The 23837-nt window shown below is 48.4% G+C and overlaps 1 protein-coding gene across 6 annotated transcripts; it reads left to right on the plus strand.

Annotated features, from left to right (window-relative positions):
- The first annotated feature begins 604 nt into the window (after positions 1-604).
- ERO1A (endoplasmic reticulum oxidoreductase 1 alpha) lies at positions 605-22653 on the plus strand. Of its 6 annotated transcripts, none has more exons than XM_050897429.1 (16): positions 605-726; positions 7714-7833; positions 9455-9538; positions 11510-11548; positions 12028-12104; positions 12196-12269; positions 12755-12875; positions 13632-13673; positions 15913-15920; positions 16070-16096; positions 16279-16371; positions 18322-18568; positions 19342-19411; positions 19778-19864; positions 20434-20567; positions 22218-22653. In XM_050897429.1, the coding sequence occupies exons 1-16, from the start codon at positions 616-618 to the stop codon at positions 22276-22278; spliced, it is 1395 nt and encodes a 464-aa protein (XP_050753386.1). In that variant the 5' UTR covers positions 605-615; the 3' UTR covers positions 22279-22653. The 6 variants fall into 6 exon arrangements, with proteins under 6 accessions (XP_050753386.1, XP_050753383.1, XP_050753384.1 ...); XM_050897426.1 differs by lacking the exon at positions 15913-15920 and adding an exon at positions 14909-14920 and having other exon boundaries at positions 13632-13669; XM_050897427.1 differs by lacking the exon at positions 15913-15920 and having other exon boundaries at positions 13632-13669.
- The last annotated feature ends 1184 nt before the right edge of the window (positions 22654-23837 follow it).

Consider the following 23837-nt stretch of genomic DNA (forward strand, 5'->3'; position numbering starts at 1 on the left):
TGTCAGAGGCGGCTCCCCCTGGGTTGCGGCCGTTCGGGAGCTCCGAAGGTGCGACGGAGCGGGAGGAGCCGCTGGCCTGCCGTCGGATTGTGAACGCCATTACCGGAGTTAGCAAGGGGTTGTTGTCGGTGCTGACCGGCAGCAGTTGATGGAGGAAGGAGCGGCCGCGGCCTCTGGGTTCAGGGGAACGCGGACGAGTCTCTTGCGCAGCCAGAGCCGGGACAAAAGGCCCGTGGGTCTGGGAGAGAACGGGGGACGAGCGTGGGCCGCAACAGGCCGGGGGCTGTTCCCGGGGCTGTTCCCGGTGCCGCCGCGCTACGTGCCCTCGCCCTCCTGCTCGGAGGGAAGGAGGGCGGGAGGGAGAGCGGCCCATTACCGGCACCTCCCCCGGAGCCCGGCCAGCTGCCACTCCTTGCTCCGTGCGGGCCGGGGAACACCCAGGGCACTGCCGACGACAACCCGGACGCCCTTCCGCTAGCGGGCAGCCCCGCGGGCCGGGCCGGGCCCGGCTGCGTGCGGCACGGCGCGTAGCCGGCGGCGGCCGCGCCCCCGGCGAGGGGCGGTGCGCGGCGCGGCTTCTTCAGCCGGCGGTGGCGGCGACGCTGGAGCGGCGAGATGGCGGCGGGCAGCGGGCTGCTGTTGCGGGCGCTGGGGTTCGTCGTTCTGCTACTGCCGGTGGTGTCCCGCGGGTCGCCCGGCGCGGCGGAGCGACGCTGCTTCTGCCAGGTGGGCTCTGCCGGAGGGACGGGACGGGCGGCGGTGGCACTGGCACTCTCTGCGTGGGGCTGGGGCCCCTGTCCTCGGGGCGGGCGCGGGGGGTGCGGACCCTCCCGTGAGCACCGCCGGGTGCAGGTGCCTCAGCGCCTCGGCTCCTCTCCCAGCATCGGAAAGCTTGCTGGGAGGTGCCTGGAGCAAAGGGACTCGGAGGGTGACTTCTGCCCACTGAGCAGCCCTGTTCCCTTTCTTTGCCTTCTTAACTGTATTCTCTCCCTGCCCCTAGCAGGAGAGGTGAGTGTTTCAGCCAGGGAAGCAGTTCTTCCCTAACTGCCCAGGTGCCTCTTGTCAGATGTTTCAGGGATGTGTGTTGCTATAATGTTTGGGAGCTGCCTCATCTCCTCTCCTGCAGGTCTGCCTTGCTGTTCCTCCCAACTCCGCTGTCCAGGAGAGAGCGTGGCTGCAGCAGGCACCTGCTACCCTACCCTATCCTGCCATGCCCAGGGATGAGCTGGGCTGCCCGGCTCGTTAAAGCTCTTCTAGGGTTAAATCCCCTTGTTGGCGTGCCAGGCCTGTTACCATCTGGCCCGGTGCACTTGGTGCACCTTCTGTTGATGTACAGTAATGAGAGAACTGGGTATGGTCAACCAAGAGATGAGACCAAGCAGCTGGATTTGGGGGAATGGTCGCTATGCAGATTCCTGTTGACTTAACTTTGCACAAGCATGTTTGCAAGATCAAGGAGTGAAGATGGTACAATGTATTTTATGCTTTATTTGTGTTGCCTCTTAAAAAAGGAAGCTATTGTAAAGCCTACTCTTGCTGTATTAATATTCTAGTGCTTAAATGTGCGTCAGAAATTGAGAATGGAGAAAGAAAACAAATGCAATTATGCACTTGGCTTTGCCTTCTGGGTGGCTCTTGACACTTCAGTTTCGTGTGGAAATGGTAAATACAAGCTATGCCGATAAAGAATTGAAAAGCATGCATTTCGATTCTGTATCTCTATAGGGTGTTTGCTTGTATGCTTCCTGCTTAGCAGTGAGGTTTGTCTCCTAAGGATTGAAGTCTGAGTCAGGAGTGTGGTATGGGATAAGAAGCCCTAACCACTAAATGAACGGGCATTCTGGCATAGTAATGGCTTGCAGGCTTTTTTCCTTGGGTAGAAGGAACTGGCATTGTACTTTGTACACTGTTGGTTTGTTGCAATGCACTTCTTGTTTATGGAGTAGCGTATGCTTTGGTTTAGTTTTCAATACAAGTGTTCAGGTTCAAGATTTTTCCGGACTTCATTGCCTTTGGGAAAGCGTGTTATGTAGGGCAGCATTTCTCAGCCTTACTAGCCACTTAACCTTTGAAAAATACACCCGAGGGCTGCCTCATCTTTTTGTAAAAAATAATCTGCTGATCGTCTTGTGCAGAACTGGTCTGGTGGTTTTTATTTACCACCAAATAAAATACAGGGCAAGCCTTAAATAGTATGTTTTACCCTCCTTTGTTTATATACTTGAAGGCCTGGGTATAGCTTTTGGTTTCCTCCTGTGAACAATCTCTTGCTGTCTAATGAGCTCGTCAGATTAAGAAACCTTGACGTAGGGTGAATGGAAGAGCTTTGACTTGTCCATCAGCCCGTGTTGGGACAGTTGACAAGGGCTTGCTCTAGCAATATTTCAAATGCTGACTTAAGCGGGCCATAATTCTGGAATGGGTGTTGTGCTCTTGTCTGTCTGTACTACTAAGAGCAATGCCTCACCTGCTTTTTTTGACTGTTATTTTAGCTCTTTGTTTCCTTAGGGAGGTTGCTAACCAGTCCTGAAACTTTTATTAGAAACATCCATCTGTTACTAAAAACACTTAAGTTTCACATACTGTTTCTGCTTTCCAATCTGTCTCATTAGCGCTGAATAACATTTCAATATCAGAGTTTCCTCAGACTTCACAGACAGCTCGTCCTCCGCCCAGATATTCCTGTTTGCATTAATGCTTTAGTCAGCCATGAATCAATTCTTCATATTCCTAGTAATTATTGCTCATTTGCTGTTTACAGACTGATGTAGCTGCATTAAGGATGTGCTGCAGGTGTTCGGCAGACTGGGATTTTGACTAGGTTTCCGGCCTGGCAGAGGCTGGTTTCCTTCAGGGGTGTTTCTGTGGCCAGTACGCTGTCATTAGGGGTGAGTCCGGGCATGGAGAGTTACCTCGGTGTTACCTGAACAGACTTTCAAGTCGCTCTTGCGTTCTGGTTGAATTGGTGTTCACCCAACAGCCTTCAGGGCAGGAATTCAGACCTAGGACAGTTCCTGATCTCTGTGGGGTGGCTCCAGAGGTAGCTTCCAAGCGCAGAGCAGCTGCAGATCCTTCTTTGCTAGCAGATGCTTGGAGTTGCCATCTGACAGCACTTCAGCCTCTGCAGTTTAACCCCATCCTGAGGCTCCCATGTGAGGTTTGCTTCTGTGTGAGCTACGGAAGCCTCAGTCCCTGTTTTCTGGGCAAAAGATGGGGGAGAAAGCACCTAGGCCAGCATATACTGCTTCCAGGGCAGATGCTGGGCATGACTGTCCTCACCTGGCTGCCAGCTACTTGCTCCAAGTGCACTGTCAGGGATGAAAGGGAGACCTAGCTGGACTGAGTGCCGCAGGCAGGCAGGCAGAGCCACAGATCACTTGTGCAGGGTGACTACAAGGAAGCTTCTGCTGGGGCAGCAGGGAAAGCATCTGCTTGCCATCAGCCTGGGACTGGTGTGGCTTGTCTAGAAGAGCAGGCAGCTGCCAATGAAGTTGGTACAGGCTAAAAGCAATGCCTCACCCGCTGTAGTATTCCTTTCCCCGTGCCCTGTTGTAGCTGCAAGTGGGAGATGCAGGAAAGAGTTTGCCTTCTTTCCTGGCCAGCTGTGCAGTAGATGGTGGTGTATGGGTCTGGGATGGAGCCCATCGCAAGAGAAGAAAGCCCTAAATCCACTGCCCAGGGGACGTTTCTGTGACACTGCGGGAAGCAGAAAGAGGTGGGGAGAGACAGACCCAGCAGTGCAGGGGAGAGCAGGCTGACTGATGGAGGTAAAGGAAGATGAAGCAAAGGCCAAACGCGAGGATTATGCAGAGTCCACGTGTGGTGGTGTTTCAGCCTGTGTTACGCACACAAGGCGGGTACATCGGTGTTGATGTGGTGAGACATTAACAGTGAGAGCGGCTATTGTGGAGGGCCAGCCGAACGCCTTCCTCGCTGCTTACTCAGCAGCCGGAGCCGCTCGTGTCGCATCTGTCCCGGCGGCTCCGTTGCATCTCTTCCCACTACGCAAACCCAGCCCTGCCTGTCGGTGTCATGCCAGGCTCTCCCACCTCTGCTGGGTGGAGCGAAACCCATCGCTGCCACTCGGCTCAGTGATTCACAGATGCCAGCAAGCACGTGACACATGTTTGGGACCGGATCAACTTATGTTTCATCTTAAACAACTGTTCTAATTATTACAGGCTGAAGATGTAGATAAATATTTTAGGGAGGTGGGGGGAAAGTGTTTTAAGGCACCACCCATTGCAGGGCATGTTTGACACATGCTGTAGCTCAGTTACTCTGTCAGCAGGAATTTAAGTCCAAAACAAGTGAGTCTCTGGCTGCATACAGGGCTGAAAGAAACAGGTTCTGGTGTGGCAGGTGGTCACGGAGCAAGAGAGAACTTCTGGGATGAAGACCATGCCCTGCCAAGTGCTCTGATACTGCCCACTTCCCTGTGTCTTAAAGCAGGTCATTCCTGTTTGGTGGTAGCATCACCGGGGCTTTCATCTTGGTCTCTTGAGGAGACTTGGCTCTTGATGCTGTCTTCTGTACTCCTTTGCCTGTGAACTTCGGTAGGTTGGGCACATACAGGCGGTGTCACCAGGCCTGGCTGAGCTTTCTTTCTCAGCAGCCTGGTGGCTTAGGAGGCAGAGCAGGAAGGTAAGCAGGCCAGCGATACCTCATTGGCCACATGCAGGCTAGGGAAATTGCCTGTTTCTGCACCGTCTGACTGAAATCCTTGGAGAAAGAAGGAGTTTTCCCTCTGATTTGAGCAGAGCTCGAGTTTCCCCAGCACCTCCCCTTTGCCTGTGCTGCCCCCACAGGCATGTTTTTGGTGGCATTGTGGTTGATCTTCCCACCAGTACTCTCCTAAACCGAGCAGCAGATATTTTGACATCTCCAAAGCACGACCCCCATCTACTCCTGAGTGTTGTGGGGAGCATCTGCAGTGCTTCACCCTGGATTATTTTCAGGATGATGTTCTGCTAGGTTGGTTCTGGCTTGAATTGGTCGCTAGACATAGTGAAGACAGGCCTGGCGCAAATGGTGCATGCTGTTTCAGTTGAGGGGTGGCTGGGTGTTCCGATGTTACCTCTTACAGGGATGTCATTCCCTTGGAGTGACATGTTTGTCTAGCGTGGATACAGAGAGCAGTTGAAGATTATCCACAAATCTTTTTGTAGGCCACTTTTAGACCCAATCTAAAAACTGCCTGCCCCAAAGGATGCCAGGTTTCCAGGAAATAAAAAAACATGGTTGGTTGGGGTTTTGTTGTGGTTTGTTTGTTGCCTTTTTTTTTTTTTTTTAATTTTGAAACAGCTTTAAATTGGGTAACTGGATTAGCAAATTGCGGCTGTTTTTTACAGGGGTGATTCAGGCTAGTGGAAAGCTTAATTGCTATGCTGTTAATCTTCATTACCATGCAAAATGCCTGACAGAATACAGTACATGTGTGAGGGTGAGGCAGTGGGCTTCAATGTGAACACTAGAAATAGAAGTGAGCCTCCGAATCACGGTGCCTTAACGAAAACGATTTGCTCAAGTGGAGTAGGGCATTCTGGCATGCTCTGATAGATTTCCCTTCACTCCTCCTTAGATCAGTGTGGCTGAGTCCAAAATATCAAAGCCCTTTTGAAAAAAGCTGTTTCCAAAATACTAATTCCTGCTATGGAGCAGTCTGGGTCTCGAGCCTGGATTCCTTCCCCCTCTGTCCAGGGTGGCAGGAAGAAACTTGCACTTGCCTTTAAGGTGCTTTATGCTTAATCCAGGTTATTTTTCCCCCCGCCACCACCCCATTTCACATGACTCTGTGCTCTGAGGGCAAGTGCTCCATTTCTGCCTTCCTTCTCAGAAGGAGGGCAGGAAGCTTCATTTCCACAGTAGTAATTATAATGGTTTAAGGTGATGTGTAGCTCTTGCCGAGTTATCTGAGGGCTCTCCGGAAATGCGTCAAGGCAGGTGGCTCAGTTTCTCACGTGGCGCTCTCTTTTCTCTCTGTGCGTAATATATTTTGCCCTAATTGCAAAGGCTGGAGTAGCACCTTTGCTTTGGATTCAGGGAGGCTTTTTCTTGAGGCTTGCAGGATTTTACTCTCTTCCCTGGGTCTGACTGCTGAGATGTCTGTGCCACTGATCATCTGCTGCCTTTCCTGCAAGAGGGGTGATAACCTGCTTCTATTTGCTGTCCCGCAGTGTTCAGCAGCCCTTAGGCTGGTTGAGTGCTTTAAAAGTAAGAGAAGGGGGAGCCCCTTAAATACAATCCAGTGCCTTCTTAGGTCTTGTGCATCCCCCGTCTGCCTGTTTGTTCCTGGCCTCCCCTGGGGAGCTTATATGCCACCACTCAGCAGTGCACTCCGTCACACTTGACAGGAGCTGCCCGTGCCGATGTTTCCGGGCTTATTCTGCTTGTCTCTGCTTCCAGCTTTCTTGTGCACAGAGAGAAGGCAGAGATTGGACGTAACCCCCTAGAACAGTGTAGCGTGGGGTACATCATTTCTGTGCTGTCTGCTACCAGGATTTTGTAGGCTTTCTGGGACAGAAGCGGCAAGAGGGTGTCTTTTTACAAACTGTGGCAAGCATCCCATTCTTTGCTTCATAAATTAGCAATATCGATTTAAAAGAACTGCCTGATCTTAAAACCCTGAATTTATCTGATACTGGGGAATGGCAACTTGCCACGTGTTGTATTGCTACATTAACATCCAGGAAAAATCCCTGGCGTGCTGTTGAGAGTGAATGAGTAGTAACAGTTGATTTTGGCCAGTGTGATTTCCCCAAGTACTTGTCACGGGGTGTGGGGGAAGCAAAACTACTTCTGTGTTGTGCGACTTTGTCATCCAGACGGTAATCTACGTGTCAGAAAGCCATAGCTGAATTTGTGCTACACTTTTTTTTTTTCTTTCTTCTTCAGGGCTTGCACACAGTTTGAGTTGTTCAGGATGATGCAAGAAGTATTGGCTTTCTACATCAGATTTAGAACAAATGTTTTCTTGCCAAATGGCTCTCTGAGGCGAGGAGAGAGACTGTTGCAGTTGCCGTGGTTCTGATTAAATCAAACAAATGGTTGCAGCACAGTTGATTAACAACAAGGACTTTCTTTGAGTGCTATAATCTTCAGTGGCATTATTGTTGCCTAACTGGTCCCTTATGCAAATGCCAGCTCTCACCTGTATGCCATGCCACAGGAGTGACATACTGAGGCTAGTCGCACAGGGGAACCTGAGCTGGCAGCGTGTATGACTCACAGCTGTTACAGCAGCCGATATCCCGTGTCTTGCTGGATTTGGCCCTGATGGAAACATCTGTGATCCGTGTAACTGTGTCTGACGTGTGGACAAGGGCCGTGTGGTTTTTGTGTATGTGTGTGACACAGTCTAGTTGAATGTGTCTGTCATCTCTGCTTTTTAGAGATGGAAGTGTCCATCTGATGCTATTTACTCTGACATCAGTGATTTCTAATATATCAATGTGTGTTAGAGGAAAAGTGTTCCCAAATAAAACTGCCTGTCCCCAAGCAACAAGTACAGAACACATCCTAAAGGATGCATCAAAAGAAGTTCTCTGCCAATTCAGCACAGTCTGGTTTAATGTTGTTTAATTCTGGTTAAACTTAACTAGTTGACTTCCTGGTAAAAGGAAAGAAAATTGGGAATTGTTTTATTGTCTGGAGTGTTAAAAAGTACTGGCTAAGTTGTTCATATTTGGTTGTTTGGGTTTTTTTATCCAACAGGTTACTGGTCATTTAGATGACTGCACCTGTGATGTTGAAACCATTGATGCCTTCAACAACTACAAGCTTTTTCCTAGACTGAATGAACTTCTGGAAAGTGACTATTTTAGATACTACAAGGTAATTTTCTCATACAAGAATTGTATTTATTTTGTGTGCTGCTGCTTTTTTTTTTTTTTTTTAAATCTCCCTTGAAGTTATCGCTGGTCTTTTTAAAATCAGATACCTACACTTCAATCCTGATCTTTTAAGAATGCAGTCAGTAAGTGGGACTCTTCTATTATCAGGATGATCTTAATGTGGTACAACATGCTTATAAGATGCACGATTTTAAAGATATTTTTTTATGCATTTTTCCCTCTTAAGAACTTAAGCAGTAGACCAATGAAATGACTTCTTTTGTTGAGCTGTGGCTCAAAAATGTTGATGACCGGAGATCCACATTGCATAATGAGAGTACTCATAGCGTCTCCCCATCAACATGGAAAGCCCGGTTTAGTTACCAAACATTCAGGTGAATTGATGGCTGTTACTGCCAGACTATCGTCATTAGATGGATTCTGCTCCCATTCAGTGAGATTGCATGTATATGACTAAATGTGGGGTTTATTTGAGTGTGCTTCTGTTACGGGGCAGTATTTTCCCTGCTGTATACAGATACTGAACAGTGACTGTTGCCTGATTGTTTCCACAAAGCAAGTATTTACTCTTCTGTAAGAACAGTTTAAAAAGTTCCCAATTTCACTGCACTGCAAACTAGAACGGGCCCATATATAAAATTACTGGGGTAGAGCTGCTTTTCCCGGCTCCCCCTCTCTACCAAACCCACAAAATCTTGTTGAACATTAGTTGATTTGGAAGAATGATACTTGATACCAACTCACAGAAAACAAAGACTAGGGTTTGTTAAAGAAGTTAATGTCCTTTCCCCTTGCGGTGTTGGGTTTTGTAACAGAAATACTAAGACTGGTCTGAATGAAGCATGAATGGAAATGTCTGTGTGTGAAAGCACCAGAAGAAACAGCAAAGCAAGGATTAAAAGAATAACCTGTATGGATAACAAGGACAGGGGCGATAGCAGTCAATCTGGTAAACACCAAGGAATTATTTCTTCCCGTCAAACCCGGAAGGCTTGCACACCAACAGGTCCAGAACACAGATGACTTGACAGCAGAAGACCTGTGCTCTGGCCACAGGAGGATGGCAGCAAGGCTCCAGCACATCCTCTTCCTGCTCCACTAACGGGGAGGCAGGCTGTAGTCCTAAGATGCCCAAAACAAGGAAACAAAAATCAATGGGGAACAAACTTCCCCTAAGATTTGCAGAGAATGAAGTGAGCAATATTCCAAGGCCAAAGATTGCCCCATAGCCACTGTTGGCTCCTAAAGGGTGCAAACCACCTGGCCAAAACCCGGTTTGTCATTGCTCAACAGGAGCCTCAGGATGGGATTAGGAGTCGGTGGCCTATGTGTCTTGTCTTCTGTCTTACCACAAACAGTCCTGACCAGGCTGCACGGGCACACACGTCTCGTATGAGAGGCAAGCGAATGAGTGTGATCAACTTTGTTTCAGACAAATAACACCATCTGTTTCCACTCTCGCTGCACTCAACCTTGCACTACGTTTTGTTATCTGAAGACTTGCACTAAGGCACTTAAGATGTGTATTGGTAAACTGTGGTGTGGAATGTTGGCTCGGTTGCATGGAGGAAATGTGTAATAGGATAATATGTTATTTGTAGGTAAACCTAAAGAAACCTTGTCCTTTTTGGAATGACAACAGTCACTGTGGAATAAGAGACTGTGCCGTAAAGCCCTGCCCATCTGTAAGTACCAAATCCATTCTTTTACCTCTTTTCTATATTTGGCTTTTGCAGGCCGAGAGGAAGAAGCAGGCAAATGACTTACTCTCCTCGTTATTGTAGCGATAGCAAAACTGTGGCTCTGGTGGAGCTTTCTTAGGTGCAGTAGTACTGGTATCCATGAGAAAGGCCAAAATGCTAAATTCTGAAAGTTTAAAGAAAGGCTAGGCTTTCTTTAGCCTGACCCTCTGTGAATGGCCAAAAACTTGTCCTGGTCCCTCTTTCATTTTTGGTATTAGTGAGATGTTTTTTGGGCAATTCCACTCTTGTTACAAGAAGTGCCTCTTGTGTTAATTGCCCGGATGGTCACCCCGTTGGTCCATGAGCTACACCGTGATTTGCAGTTTTGGCTGACAAATTTGACGAGGCCCTTTCCAGCCCTCTCTCTTTACATGAAATGGCTCTTTCAGAGTCCTCTGTTTCCCAGTACAAAAGCAAACACTCTTTTCGCTGTATCCTGGCCAAAAGGGTTTTTGTTCGCTGAGCTAAAAGAAGACATCTTGACTGCAGGTGTCTGCCTGAAAAGAAGGGGACGAGAAAGTGAGTGAATCAGAACTTGGTTGCTGGGTTGATAGAGGCGGTGAAAATGCCACCGAGCCTGGCTTTGTGGGTTGGCAGCCAGCAACAGACCATCTTACGCTCTCATTTCTGGGTCCCTAGAGCAGTTTGTATGCTAACGGTGCACAGGGATATGCCATGCCGATGGTGCGATGAGTGCTCTCGATGAGAGAGGCCTCCTGACCCTACTTGCATGCATTTTTCCAACTTGCTGGTTTATTTTTCGTGTATGATTTCAAGTATGCTGCAGTGAAGCAGGTGTCTGTCCCCCTCACCTAGTAACTCCGTGGTAACCTGACGTAGTGTAGCTGTTGGCTGAAAAAAAAAAATCTAAGCTCATACAACACCTTGAAACAATCTGGTACGGGGGGGTGGGCATCACTTGTTATGTAAATTCTGATATGTATCTTAAATTCATTTGTCTTCTCAACAACGACCCTACCCCTCAAACAAGTGTCCTTTGCTTTCCTAGTCTTCAAAAAGCACCTATTATGGATCCAAAATGGAATTATGATTTTTTTTTTCCTCACAATAACTCTAAATTTTGTTTAAATTCTTTTTTCCTTAAAAAGGATGGTTTTGGTAATGATTATGACCAATGTGACAGAGTAATGTTACAATTATGTTAGTATTAGCTAGAAGTTGTTCTTATTTTAAGAACTGACTGTGTCACTGCTGTTTTTAATTATTTTGATTTGGGTCCATTTCATTCTGAGAGCAACAAAAATAACTCTTATTCATTGCTTAATTTCTCTCTTCCTGTGCTGCTTGCCATCATAGTATTTGCTCCCGCAGCGTAGAAGTGGTTTTATTGCCTTCCTACTGATGGAGGAAATAGAAGTTGAGGAGAATTCAGGGCCTTATTGTCTTACGTGTACTGCTCGGGCTGTGTGGGGCTGGCAAGCCTGACGTTACGTGATGGAGTGGTAAAAGGGAAGTTTTTGAATGATGTGTATCAGGGACTGGTAGATGCAATATCTGAAAAGTGGTGCCTGGGCTCCTGCCAGGAGCGCCGGCATCACCGGGAGACAGGATGGCAGACAACAGCTGACCAGAGGCAACTCCAGCTCCTCTGAAGTTTATATTGGCTTCCCCAACCTCACGCTTGGGTAAGCAAAACATAACCTGACGTAGCACCCATGGAAGGCTGCTGACCTTCTGAGAAGAGGAGTCTTGCAAAAAATCAAAATAAAACACCAAGAATATTGCTTAACCTTAGTCTGTGGAGGAGCCAGAAATGGAACGTGTTGTAAGCTGAGCGCTTTGATTACCTTCTAACTTCTTGTAACTGTGCTAACCTTCCTCATCTTTCTCAAAGGTGAAGCTGAAAGGCCTCATCAGCCCCACATGTAGCACATGCTCAATTTTGTCTTTCAGGATGAAGTCCCTGATGGAATCCGATCTGGAAGTTACAAGGTAGGTGTGTCTGCGTGCACAAAATGACGCAGCTTATAGGACCAGTTTTGTGTCACTGCAGCTGATAAAAGCTGCCTTAATCAAATGGGCAGTATTTGTTGGGATGCGCTTGATGGCTAAATTTTTACCCTCTTCAAGTGTTTGGCACGCTATAGAGCCTTTGAGGTGGCTGTCCTGAAGGCAGTTATTCCCCTCTGCTAACGTAGAGCAGTTTAGCAGACTTCTCCAAGAGCAGGTACCGTCAGGCACAAAATGCTCCTACGGCAGTGCCAGAGGCTGCTGTGAGTCCCTGCAACAGTCATCATAATTGCATAAGCCTCTGAATATCTGCAGACATCCTGTGGAAATAACAGAGTGGGATGAATCATAAAAGTGTTTCTGATGCTTAAACTGGTTAGTGCATTAAAGGCAGAATTATAACAGCAGAAAAACTGCTTTTTAATCCTCCTCTCTCCCCACCCCTTTGCTTTTCTACCCAGTATTCGGAAGAAGCCAATAACCTTGCTGAAGAATGTGAAGAAGCCAAGAGACTTGGAGCTGTTGATGGCTCTTTGAGGTTTGACTTCTTTTTCCACAATCCTTGCTTGTCTTGAAGGAAACCTAGTATCAGTGCTCTTTCTGATAGTCTTTTTCCACTTTCTTTGCAGCAAGGCAACCCAGCAGGCAGTGCTGCAGTGGACACGGCACGACGACTCTTCAGACAGCTTCTGCGAAGCTGATGGTATAGGGACCTGTTAGATCTGACAAGTCTTGTAATGGGATTTTAAGCACCTCTGCAGAACTTTCAGGCCAATGTGTAATATTTCAGCAAGCCTGGAGCATAGATAGCATTTCTTCTCTTTTCCACCCCCCCCCCCCGTCCTCAGTATTTTGAAAATAATACGATGCAAATATTTCTGACAAAGCTTCGCTGCTGGTCGGGATCTTGCCGTGTTTAGCAAGTTAGCAGCTTGGATGGAGCGTGCTCAGAGCTTGCTTTGCCGTCAGCGGCCTTGCCCTCCGATAGCTCTGAAGGCCAGAGAGCTTTGCCCCGCTGCAATGGGTTGATGCGTAGCAAATATTATGCACCTGCCTCTCTGGAGAGGGATGAGCTGCTCTCTCTGCTGGCAAGACTGTTCAGTATGCGAAGGGGTGGCTGGATCAGCCTTGGAAGATGTCATTTTCCTTCAGAAGTTTTTGTCACTGACCCAGCACTCTGCTTCGCAGACATCTATTCTCCTGATGCGGAGTACGTGGATTTACTCCTGAATCCTGAACGCTATACTGGCTACAAAGGACCGGATGCCTGGAAAATTTGGAACAGTATTTACGAAGAAAACTGCTTCAAGTAGGTGCTTTGGGAGACAGGTTCCACAAGCCTGCAGGCGCTGATTTTTGCAGAGGGGCTGCATGTGCTTTAACTGCTCCGTTAATCCCCATCCTCCTGTCTTTGCTGCAATGCTTGTGCAGTGTGGGCTGTCAGAGGAGGGGACAAGCCGTGTGGCTGCCCCGTGAGACCCCCCCACCTTGGCTGTTCTTCGGACCACGGCTTGCCCTGGTGCAGGCTCCTGATGCAAGCCCTGCAGTGTGGTGAGACGGCAGCCTGGCAGGGGCGGCGCGTCTCTTGTGTGATATGGTCCTGGGCACGCAGTCCTGTCCTTCCCGGCCATTGCCGGAGCTCTCTCCCCAGTCTGTGTGCCAGTTTGAACTCTGCTGTGGGTACCCCTGGGGCTGACGCACAGTACTGATGGGCATTGGTCTGTAGTCTTGCCTGCTCTGATCTCTGTAGTGATTTCCTCCCCGTTCGTACTAGTGTATCATGTTGCATCAAGGCCATGGGATGTCCACTAGCACCTCTGCAGACACTTGAGTTTTCCTAGCTGTTCTTGCTAAAGAAAGAAGGGGAAAAAAAAAAAAAATAGCTACATTTTGTTCTACCCCTTTCCTGTCTGAGCAAAGCTAAAGCACAGAAGTTCTAAGAACTCCTTAGGCTATTTGACTGCAGAGAAGTAACTACTTCTGCTGTGCTGTGTTTCTGCACAGCAAGGTGACAGTCACTTATTTACATATCTTATTTAAATTTTTTTTTCTTATTGCCTCTTAGGCCTCAGAATGTAAAAAGACCTTTGGCATCTGGTAGAGGTGAGTCATTTATTTATCTCACTAAGTGGTTTAGTAGTGTACTGATCCTAGCTCCAGGAGCAGTAAATGCTCTCTGAGCTACTTCTACTGAATGAGAAATAAATCGTAGCTCTTGATCAAGTGTAGAATTTTATGGCTAACGCAAGGGCACCTGGCAGCGTGGCTTTCTAGCACCCATCACAGAGAAAGGAAGTCTGATCCTCCACTCCTGGAAGAAATGTGAGCTTTGGAGGGACTGGGAGCAGGACTGAACCCTGAGCTCTTCCTGGGTCCCTGGTTTCTGTACTCGGCAAACCATCTGTGACGGACTGAAATGAGAAGCTGGCTGGGATCCTCTGTGGAAACCATCCAGTAAGAGAAACTCTGCCCTAGAGGCTAAGGCTAGACAGTGTAAATGAAAGTAGGGAAAGGTTTTGGAAAGATAAGATCTTCTTGCCCAAGGCTGCTAAGAGACCCTCTTGTCTCCTGATTTCCCCATCCTGCCCGGACATATAGAACATCATCAACTTCACTCCCTGTTCGTTTGACCTGAACGCCGCTCCAGCAGTACCCTCTGGGGTGATCTCTTGATTTTCCCTAAACTGTGTAGGTGCTTCCCCCCCCCAGCCCCCTTGACCCTTGCGCAAAGGAGTGGCACTTCAGGAGCAGCACTGGTGAAGGAAATGTACGATGTCCTTTAAAATATCAGTCCTTCCCTTGACCACCTCTGTTCTTTAGGGCAAGATCTGAATGAAATAACACAGGTACGTTGAGGGGAGAGGGAAAGACTGCTGTTTTGCAGATGAGGAAGCAGGAGGACATGAAAATAGAGGATCTGCCCTGATACCTGCAAGAGTTGTTGCAAGAGACTAATAAACTGCAGGAAGCAGGGATGGGGTCTTTGAGTATCCTGTCGGAGGTCATACAGGATATCTCTGGCAGAGGTAGACATTTGTGTTCCTTGTTTTCTGGTCTCTGCTTCAGCTGTGTGGTGGTTTTATTTCCTTTGCAAATATTGATCCCTCCTGCATTTGTCAGGTTATTCAGTAGCATTGCTCATCTAGGGTGTCCACTGCTGCAGTTGAGATGATGTTTTCTGTGTTCAGAACATTTCTAAACCTCCCTGGAGAGGATCGTTCTCTTGTCAGAGCAGATTAACAGAGCAATCTTAATGCTTGTGCTTTGGAGTTTAATTTTGGTCATGTGTAATTTTTATCTCCCCTTTTCTCTTCCTCTACCACTCGTGCTTTTTTTCATCAGGAGACGATGGAGGTGAGTGGCACTCTGTTTGTTTTTACTGATAACAGAAACAAATGTGGCGTCTTTATCATGCTGTCACGAGCTGTACCATTAGATAATGCACCTGGTTAGCAAAATCATTATTCAGGCAAATCAGAAATTGTCTTGAAATTCTGCTGTGTTCAGAACTCTGTGGAGAGATCCCTCTGAGCTCCCTGTCCCTGAGGCCAGCCCGTCCTTGTGTGGAGGTCTTAAAAAGCACCAGCAGTTTTTTTTAAGAGTACAAGTCCCATTTGAAGGTAGTCACTGAAGTGTCGTAAGCCTTCAGGAACAGGACTTGCGTTGTGTTTTATCAGCGCTTGTTATTGCTGAGAAAGCAGCTCTCATGCTGGAACTTTGAGAAGACCGATACTCCCAACAGCCTCTGACAGCTGGGAGGAGCTGGGTGCCCAGCTCCTTTAGGCCCTGCAGGGCTCACATCTGGGAAGGGCTGTGCCCTGGAGCTCTTCACCCTCTGCAGCACTGGGCCTGTGTGTATGACATGTCTTTGCCTCCAAATTATCTCCAAATCCATGTTTATGTTCTCCGGATTACTTTCAAGCATGTAGTAGGGGGTAGTGTGAAACACTGGCTTGTGTGATTGTACACGCTTGGTTGCACTGTTTTATTTTATTTTTAATAAAAATACCTGTCTCCCCATCCTGGCCAGAAGAGAAAAGTGATCCGTGGTCCTTGTTTCCCCTTACGCTGTGCCGTTCTGCCGCGCTCCTGCCCCCCCCAGCCCCTGCTGAGATGGGTGGGAAAGACCACGTGCTATGTTTAGCTGCAGCCACACTGTGTTATAGAAGTGTCAGTCAGAAGGGCGGGGAGGAAAACTATTTTCGTGCTCTTTTAACGCTTCTCTCCCTGCTTCTACAAACCGGAGTGGGCAGAGGTCCTCTGGGGGCTGGCCTCTGACATGGTTTCAGGGCGTCAGGCTCGGGCAGTACCCTCTCCTCTGCGGCTGTTGCCCTCCTGTGTCGCAGAGGGGAAGGTGCTGCCCGGTCTCATTTGTGTATTATCCTGTTGTGCTCTGAAAGGTGTGGTCAAAGAAGTGGCCTAAAACGTGACACGGTGTGTTAAAGCCCTCCTGCTGCTGTAAGGCATCTCAAACTGATGTGCTTGTTTTCCTTTTGTTTCCAGGGCATACGTTTTACAAGTGGCTGAAAGGTAATCCTTTTTCTAAACTTGGTTGCCCTTCCCGGGATGAACGCAAAATGGTCAGGGAGCGGGTGGGAGTTACTGGCCACACTCGGGTGGGAGTTACTGGCCACACTCAGGTGGGATTAGATTTCTGGAAAGGAAAATTAAACGTATGCCTTCAGTATCTTGAAGTGCCCATTTCTTTTCAGGTGTCTGTGTAGAGAAACGAGCTTTCTACAAACTCATTTCTGGGCTCCATGCAAGCATCAACATCCATTTGAGCGCCAGGTACCTTTTACAAGGTAAATGCTACTTTCTGCCTTAGCTCTCCTGCATCAGGCCTAAATTGACACTTCTGGGGCTCTGCTAAATGCTGGCTGGAGCCCATTCCGGCAGGGTTCAGGCCTACTTCTGTGCTCTTCTCTTCCCTCCCTCAGCACACAGGTTGTGTAACAGAATTAGGAATGCAGTTACCACATGCCTTCAGGTCTGAAAATGGCTGGACTGTGCTCTGTACCAAGAATTCCAGCACGTATTCCTTCTATTCTTCCTCCAAGGTTGTTTTGGAGTGGGTTTCTAACTGCGTATTGAGGCTGTTCCTTCCTAGCCTGCCTTTATGACGGTCAGTTTAGCAATAATCTCACCTAGACTGTGAAAAGCTTGGCTGGGCTTTCCCAAGAGCCTTGATCCATTTCTATATGCCGTTTCCATTTCCTTTGCATGCCTTTGTCCAGAAGTAGCTATCTGAAGAATCTAAATTTCAACCCCGGGGGCTGAAAATCTAGGGTGATGTGAAAACATGATCTGTGTGTCTCGCGTGGCTGAGGGCTGCGGCACGCTGCTCATGCAGCGTGGGATGAAGGTTCTGACTGACTTTGTGAAGGATTTAGTCGCATTAGTTTAGAGTGGCACCTGTGGACCAAGCCTACCACCTTTATTCTGCTAAAGCTTACAAAAATCAAGTACAGATTTAGAGATAGCTGTTGGAATTTGGATAAGTGATTTAGATTTAACTAAGTAAGTATATTTAAGTCTCTACAGCCCACATAGGCCTCGCCTTGATGCGAGTTAGACTACGTTAGAGTTGGGAGATAGAATAACAAAAGAAACATCAAAGGCAAGCAATGAGTTGGGATTGCAGAGAGGATTAGGAAAATAAGGTTGGCCACAGACAGCCAAGTCAGTGTGTTTGTCTGGCTTGCGTAGAAAGGGATAGCGTCTGTTGGTGAAAGGCTGCAGGAGATGAGCTCTGCTCTGAGAAGGTGTTCCTTCGCTCAGCTTGGGTCCATGCAGGGATTTCCATCTGCAGGTGCCATGGTCGCCTTGTAGAGAGCCTACCGCAGCTCAGAGTTGGGAAGGAGTCCTTTCCTGCTGGGCTGGTTATCCATTGGTGATTTAGAAGATAAAGTTTCTCCCCCTTTTTTTTAAATTTTTATACATCAGCTTGGTATGACTGTATTATATCTTCCACTACATACTTTATATAATCTTAGGTGAACGATAGGATGAGCAAACAGAAATATTTTTTGTGAAAGCTGTGGGCTTGATAATGGAAAATAGAGGGCAGTCTCCTCCGATCCTTGGCTGCTTTTGTTCTCTTGCATTTCCACAATAGAAGGAATTCTCTTAAGATGTCCCTGGTCATTAGGAAGCCTCCCAACCTCTGGCCCCCACGCTGCTTCCCAGTGCAACGTGATCAGGAGGGCCTGCACTGTCCGCCTCTGCAGGCGCCCAGACCAAAGCAGAGACCTCTTCCGAGTTCTGCAGTAAGTCGGTGGCTTTCGTGGGCAGGAACGAAGGGACGTTCACAGCCTGTCTGGTACTTCCATCCAGCCCTCTTTCACTCGCAGACAAATGTTGAGCTATCAGCAGCTTACACAGAACTGCTCTCAGAAACAGTCCGCTCACCTGATGGAAAAACTCTTCAACTGATTTAACTCTCTTTAAAATGGGCAGCCTCCAGTTTAACTTTTGCTTGTAAGCCTGGCTCATGTTTTAAACCAACTGACAAAGCTCTGCAGGAGTTCTGCATTTGTTGGGGTTTCAGTTTGGTTAAAAGCATGCCTCTCTCGACTCTTGAACAATTCGCGGTTAGTGAAAGGGCTGTGACTATTTGTAAAGCCTGCATCTCCCTGGTTTAGAGTTACATTTTGCCGTTTAGCTTGGGATGGTGGGAGGAGGTGAACCAGAACTATACCCACCCGCCTCATGTCTTTGGTTTTTTGTTTTTTTTTTTCTTTTTGCTCTCTCAGATACGTGGTCCGAGAAGAAATGGGGCCCCAACGTTACAGAGTTCCAGCAGAGATTTGATGAAGTCCTCACCAGAGGGGAAGGTCCCAGAAGACTCAAGAACCTGTATTTTCTCTATCTGATAGAGCTGCGGGCCCTATCCAAAGTGCTGCCGTTCTTTGAGCGCCCAGGTTTCCAGCTGTACACGGGGGATAAAAGTCACGATGGGGAAATGAAAAACCAATTGCTGGAAATTCTCCGTCTGGCCAAGTAATTACGTTCGGTACCTGGGGAGAATGGCTCTTTCAACCCTGGCGTCTCTGAGCGGGCTTAACCTTTCACTTAAAGCGCCTAGAAAGGCAGGTTCTGGGTTCGTTTTTGTAGTGGGATAGTGTGATTTGTGCAGTAGCGCAGTATTGCTGGGAGTACGTCGGTATCTGTATTCAAATTGCAAAACAGGGTAATTAGGCCCACAGTTTAATAGTCTAGGCTGCCTCTTTGATTTAGCAGAATTGAATTTAATAACTGCCTATGTGTCAGCCCTGAAATTGGCTACCTGTTTGACTCATCTGTGGAATACCAGTCCTGGCTTCGTGTTTTTGACTAGGGGGGAAAAAAAAAAAAATCCTAAACATGTTGGTAACAGAGGTTTGGGCTATTGGACAGAGTTTGGAGTGAGAGGAATGGAAGATACCGGAACCAGATGGAAACGGGTGTCTCCTAAGGTGATCGATGTTTGTTTGAATTTATCTTTTCACACCCCTGTGCCTTCAGTGCTTACATCTGTTAGAAAACAGACTACAATCGCTTAGAAACCGTAGAGCAATTGCTGAAAATGTCTCCAAGGTGAGATGCAAGCTAAAATTGAAAGCCTCCAAGAGATCTAAGAAACAAGCAGCTTGCCCTTAAAATACATCTAGAGATGTCCAATGTCTAACACCTATCAGTTTCATTCACACACCTACCCAGATGCTCCTGTGGATCTGGACTTCAGCCATACAAACAAGTGGTGGAGAGAGAAAACTCTTTTCGTTCTGTTTCAGGTCTTTCCCGCTACATTTTGATGAAAACTCATTCTTTGCAGGGAATAAAAAGGAAGCTGCTAAACTAAAGGTAATTGGCCAACCCTTTCCCTTTGGGGCACTTGCTACCTAACGGGGATTTTCAGGTGTGTGTCTGGGATAATACTAGAGCTGAAAGGGACCCCAGTACGCCCAAGGTACTGGGTCAGGTATTTCCAATTCATTTTGCTTTCCGAATGGTTTGGATACTTGTGGGTAACTACAGACCGTAGGGCGTGCCTTAAGGAGAGGGGTGAATTGCTGCTGAGGACCCCACTTCAGGAGGCATTTCCCTAACTCAGACCCACTGAATTTAGCCCAAAGTCCAGGATTAATACATTATTGGATTTGGATTAATACATGGAAGAAGTCCTAATTAGCGCGTAACCACGATCAACTTGAATGTCTTTTCCCCTAGGAGGAATTTAGGCTACACTTTAAGAATATTTCTAAGATAATGGACTGTGTTGGCTGCTTCAAATGTCGCCTGTGGGGGAAGCTGCAGGTAAGCTTTGTCAGCAGCTGGGGACCTCATCTGATGGGACCTCATCTGATGGGACCCTGGCGCGCAGATGCGGTTCTTAGATACTGGTCGGCTCCTAGATACCGATCGGGACTGCTTGAGTCGTTCCCTAGTCCTGTCAGCAGGAAGCAGGGTGCTGATTCCAGCTTGCTGGGCCTGGCAGCAGCTGCCTGTTGCCTCTGCAGTTGAAAACTGGGTTAACCCGCTACAGCTGCTCCCCGGGAGAGGGGGCGCAGAGCCTCTGGCAAGCGAGGCAGAGGGTGCTATAAAACTGGGGGTTCGGCGAGATCTGCACTGAATTTTACACGTTGTCAAACCTAGGCAGGAAGCCTCTGCTGGGTAGCTCTGCTAGGTAACGCTAAATAACTAAAGCGTCCTGGCTCTGTTCTGCTCCCTTCTCTGGGCTGCGTTAAGTGAAATCCAGGTCTTGCTCTGGTGAGATGATGTCAAAAGGAATCCTGGCAAAGACGAAGGAGGGAGGTAAAGTTAAACTTGTGAGTCAGGCCCGGGATGTCTCCCCGCTCTTAAACGATCTTGTTTGTCATGCACAGACGCAGGGCTTGGGTACAGTGCTGAAGATCCTCTTTTCTGAAAACCTGATAGAAAAGATACCTGAAAGCGGCCCTTCCTATGGATTCCAGCTGACCAGACAAGAAATCGTTGCCTTATTTAATGCTTTTGGAAGGTTAGTTTGAGACTTTTTCCTCTACTTTTACACAAGCTTCTGTGTTACATCCTGTTTAAGCTTAAACAGCCAGTTCTTATCAGCAATATTGGTGTTAACTCCTGCTCTGATCATACTGTCTCATAAAGAAGCTCTCGAATATCAGATGATGTTAATATGGAGTGCAAGAGTTGGAACAATTTAAAACAACTTCTTTCTACTCTACATTTCTGTCAGGAATTCAAGGAAGCATTTGTATTAAGATACAAAGAATTTGGTGATTTTTTTTAAGGAACTGTGTGACTGTCATCGGAGCACATTGTCCCCAGACAAGGGTTGCTGTTCTTGTTCTGTGCTCACTTCTGAGCTCTCCTTCAAGCTTCTCACTTCCACCACTTCGTCCCCAGATCCGTTCACAGTGCTTGCATTTAACAGGAATCCATCAGTTCAGCCCTTGTGGAGAGCTGGATGAGGAGTTTGGGGCAGAAAAGGAGGGGAACGAGGCCTTTAGGAGAGAGAGGAGGTTGCCAGACACTCTGGTTATACATTACCGCTTACTGGTGTTGACAGACCTGCAGTTTCTGGCAAACAGGTTTTTTTTTTCAAAGGATTCTTCAGGCGACGTTGCTGCCGATGCTATAGCTCAGGGCTCCTGCTGCGTCTCGCTTCAAACCTACCGGTTGTACCTTCTGCGTGTGAATCGCTGGCAACGGGGAGACCCTAACGTGCATCGGTCAAATCTGGAAAACCCAAAGATCCTCTTCCCCAGGGATGTTGCGGTGCTCCCCTCCCGAGCACAGCGGCTGCGCTCCCCTTACACCAGAGGAGCTGGCCGCCTTTCCCGCCTTTCTCTTGCCGTGTCGACACGGCCTTTGGAAGCAGCGCGCAGGAGGCTTACGGACCTCTGGACATCTGTTTTCAGAGGAATTTGAGGGCTGGCAGGCAGAGAGCCGCCTTCTTTCTTCCCTTCCCCGCTCTGGTGCCCGGCTAAAACTCTCTACCCTGGAAGTCCTCTGCTGTGTGAGAACACCGGGGCCAGGCAGCTCTTTCTCAGACTCCGACCTCACGTCCCACCTACCTGGGTTAGAAGAGGCTTTTAAAACAGACCTCCATCTTGTGCTTTTTGTTCGCAAATGATTTGGGTTATTCAAAACCTCCTTAAAACAGGAGTTTGTCCTGGCTGGGAAGGGCAGACCTCTCCTTTACGGAAAAGGTGCTCACGGGCCGTGTCCTCGGAGTCTGATCTGGCATCTTTGCTAATGCTCCAGGGGTAAAATGCATTCAGCGAGGGAAAAATGAGGTAGGTGATTCAAAAAAAAACCCTTCAGGAGGAACAAGGTTATATTGGCAGGAGGCTCTGCGACCTGCCTGCACAGCTGGTAATATTATGGGCTGTTTCTTGACCTCTAGTTAATGGGTTTGTCTGATCACTGCTGAGCTCTCTGTAACATCCTGTTCCACTCTGTTTCTCAGTGTTTGCTTTAAAAAGAGTCTGCAAAATTAGTGAAGGGCCGGTTGTAACTAGAACCTAATTTAGCTGAAATTCTAAATTCTCTCTTCCGAAGAGCTGCCTGAAGCTTTACTTGATAGCAGTCCCTTTCTCTTGAATTTTAAATAAGGTGTGATGCGTATGTTACTGTAATGGTTCCCTTTTGCTTTCCTTGCACACAGGATTTCAACAAGCATTAGAGAACTGGAAAACTTCAAGAACATCTTACGAAATATGCGGTGAATTGACTGGAGAAAGAGAGACTTAAAGTTTTACTGCTCGGCTGTTCTGGGTTCTCTGAAACTGGACAAACACCATCGTTCCATCACACTCCCAGCCACTACATGGTGAAGACCGCTTGCTGGACTTCCTCTTCCCAGTTGATTGTCTGTAACCTGCTGATGACAAATATTTTGTACAAGAAAAAAAACTACTTTTTTTTTTGTATAAAGGTGGTGACTGTATGTAAAGTTTATTTTCTATATTGGAAGATCATTCTGAATAACTTCTTTAAATATTGCTGTACTATTTTGATGGATTAGACCCACCTCTCTGCCTTCAGAAGCTGGAGGTAGGGCAAGAACTGTGACACTGAATAAATTTGGGGGAAAATTCCTTGTCCGCTCCATGATTCCAACCAGCCCCTCACTTACACTGTCTCTACGCTAACTTTCTGCGCATAAAATACTGTGAGGGATTGTAGGAGCCCCCTGTGCTTCAGAGCTGCTGCTGTACCAAGGTGCCTTCCTCGTCCTGCTGAAACTTTCTCCCGGCAAGGGGCTGTTCCTGATGGTTCCCCGCTGCGGTAACCTTGCTGCGCTCCCTGCGTGTTGTAGGCTTGTTGAAGGCGAGGGGAGATGACTCAAGAAGCAGCACGCTGGAGGAACCCTGCTACTTGCTGTTTGGCTCAGCCTTCTGCCGCCATCTTGGCTAGAACCTCGTGGGAGCAACTCTGAGGAGTAAGAGTGCACCTTTTAAATGGCAGTGCTGGGTTTTGGTCTCTTGCGAGGAGAGGGCAAGTAGGCAACGAGGCTAAGGTGAATGCAGGGCAAGCACAGCCCTCTTCTACCTGCCCTGCTGTCAGGAACAGAGCTTCATTATGAGCCCCGCCGAGCTGCTCTGCTTCTAGCCAGCGCCTGGAGGCACCCCCCCTCCTCATTTAGGCCAAGGGGAGCCAGCAGTCAGCCGTACCTCTGCACCCCACCGGAGCGTCCGTGGGGTTACAGCCTCTCTCCTGCTGTAGGACCCGTTGGCCTTCCCGCTCCTCCCAGCCTGTTAAAGCGGGTTTGTCCTCTTTTGGGATCCGCTCGTCTGATGCTGGTAGCCGGGCAGGGCTAAAAAGGGAAAGGACGTACTCGCTGCGGGGCTGCTGCTCCTCGGAGGCGGCGCAGAGCTGCTTGGCGGCTGAAGCGAAGTTGAATTTTGCCACTGCAAGGACAAGCAGCGAGGGCAGTAGGACAGAGAGCTGCTGTGGCAGAGCGGAGGGTCCCTCCCGGGCGGGCACAGCCCCCGGCTCCCCCCACAGCCACCCACCTAGCACAGCAAAGTAAGGGGTGAGACCCCCCCCTCCACCCCGGCCCTGCTGCCAGCCGGGTCCCGCAGGGATAGAGCCAGCCCCGATTACACCATCCGCCTTTGCAACAGGGGCAAAGGACGGGCTCACGCGTGGTCAGCGCTGCCAGAGAACTGACACCCCCAGCACGGCCCCGTGCAGCAAGGGGGTGCGGCAGCCCCAGCAGCCATGCTGCTTTTCACCCCGAGCCCCCCAAAACGTGCTCTGGGAGCAGGTGCTGCTGCGCATG

The sequence above is a fragment of the Gymnogyps californianus genome, chromosome 5 (genome assembly GCF_018139145.2).
Source record: "Gymnogyps californianus isolate 813 chromosome 5, ASM1813914v2, whole genome shotgun sequence".
NCBI lineage: Eukaryota > Metazoa > Chordata > Aves > Accipitriformes > Cathartidae > Gymnogyps > Gymnogyps californianus.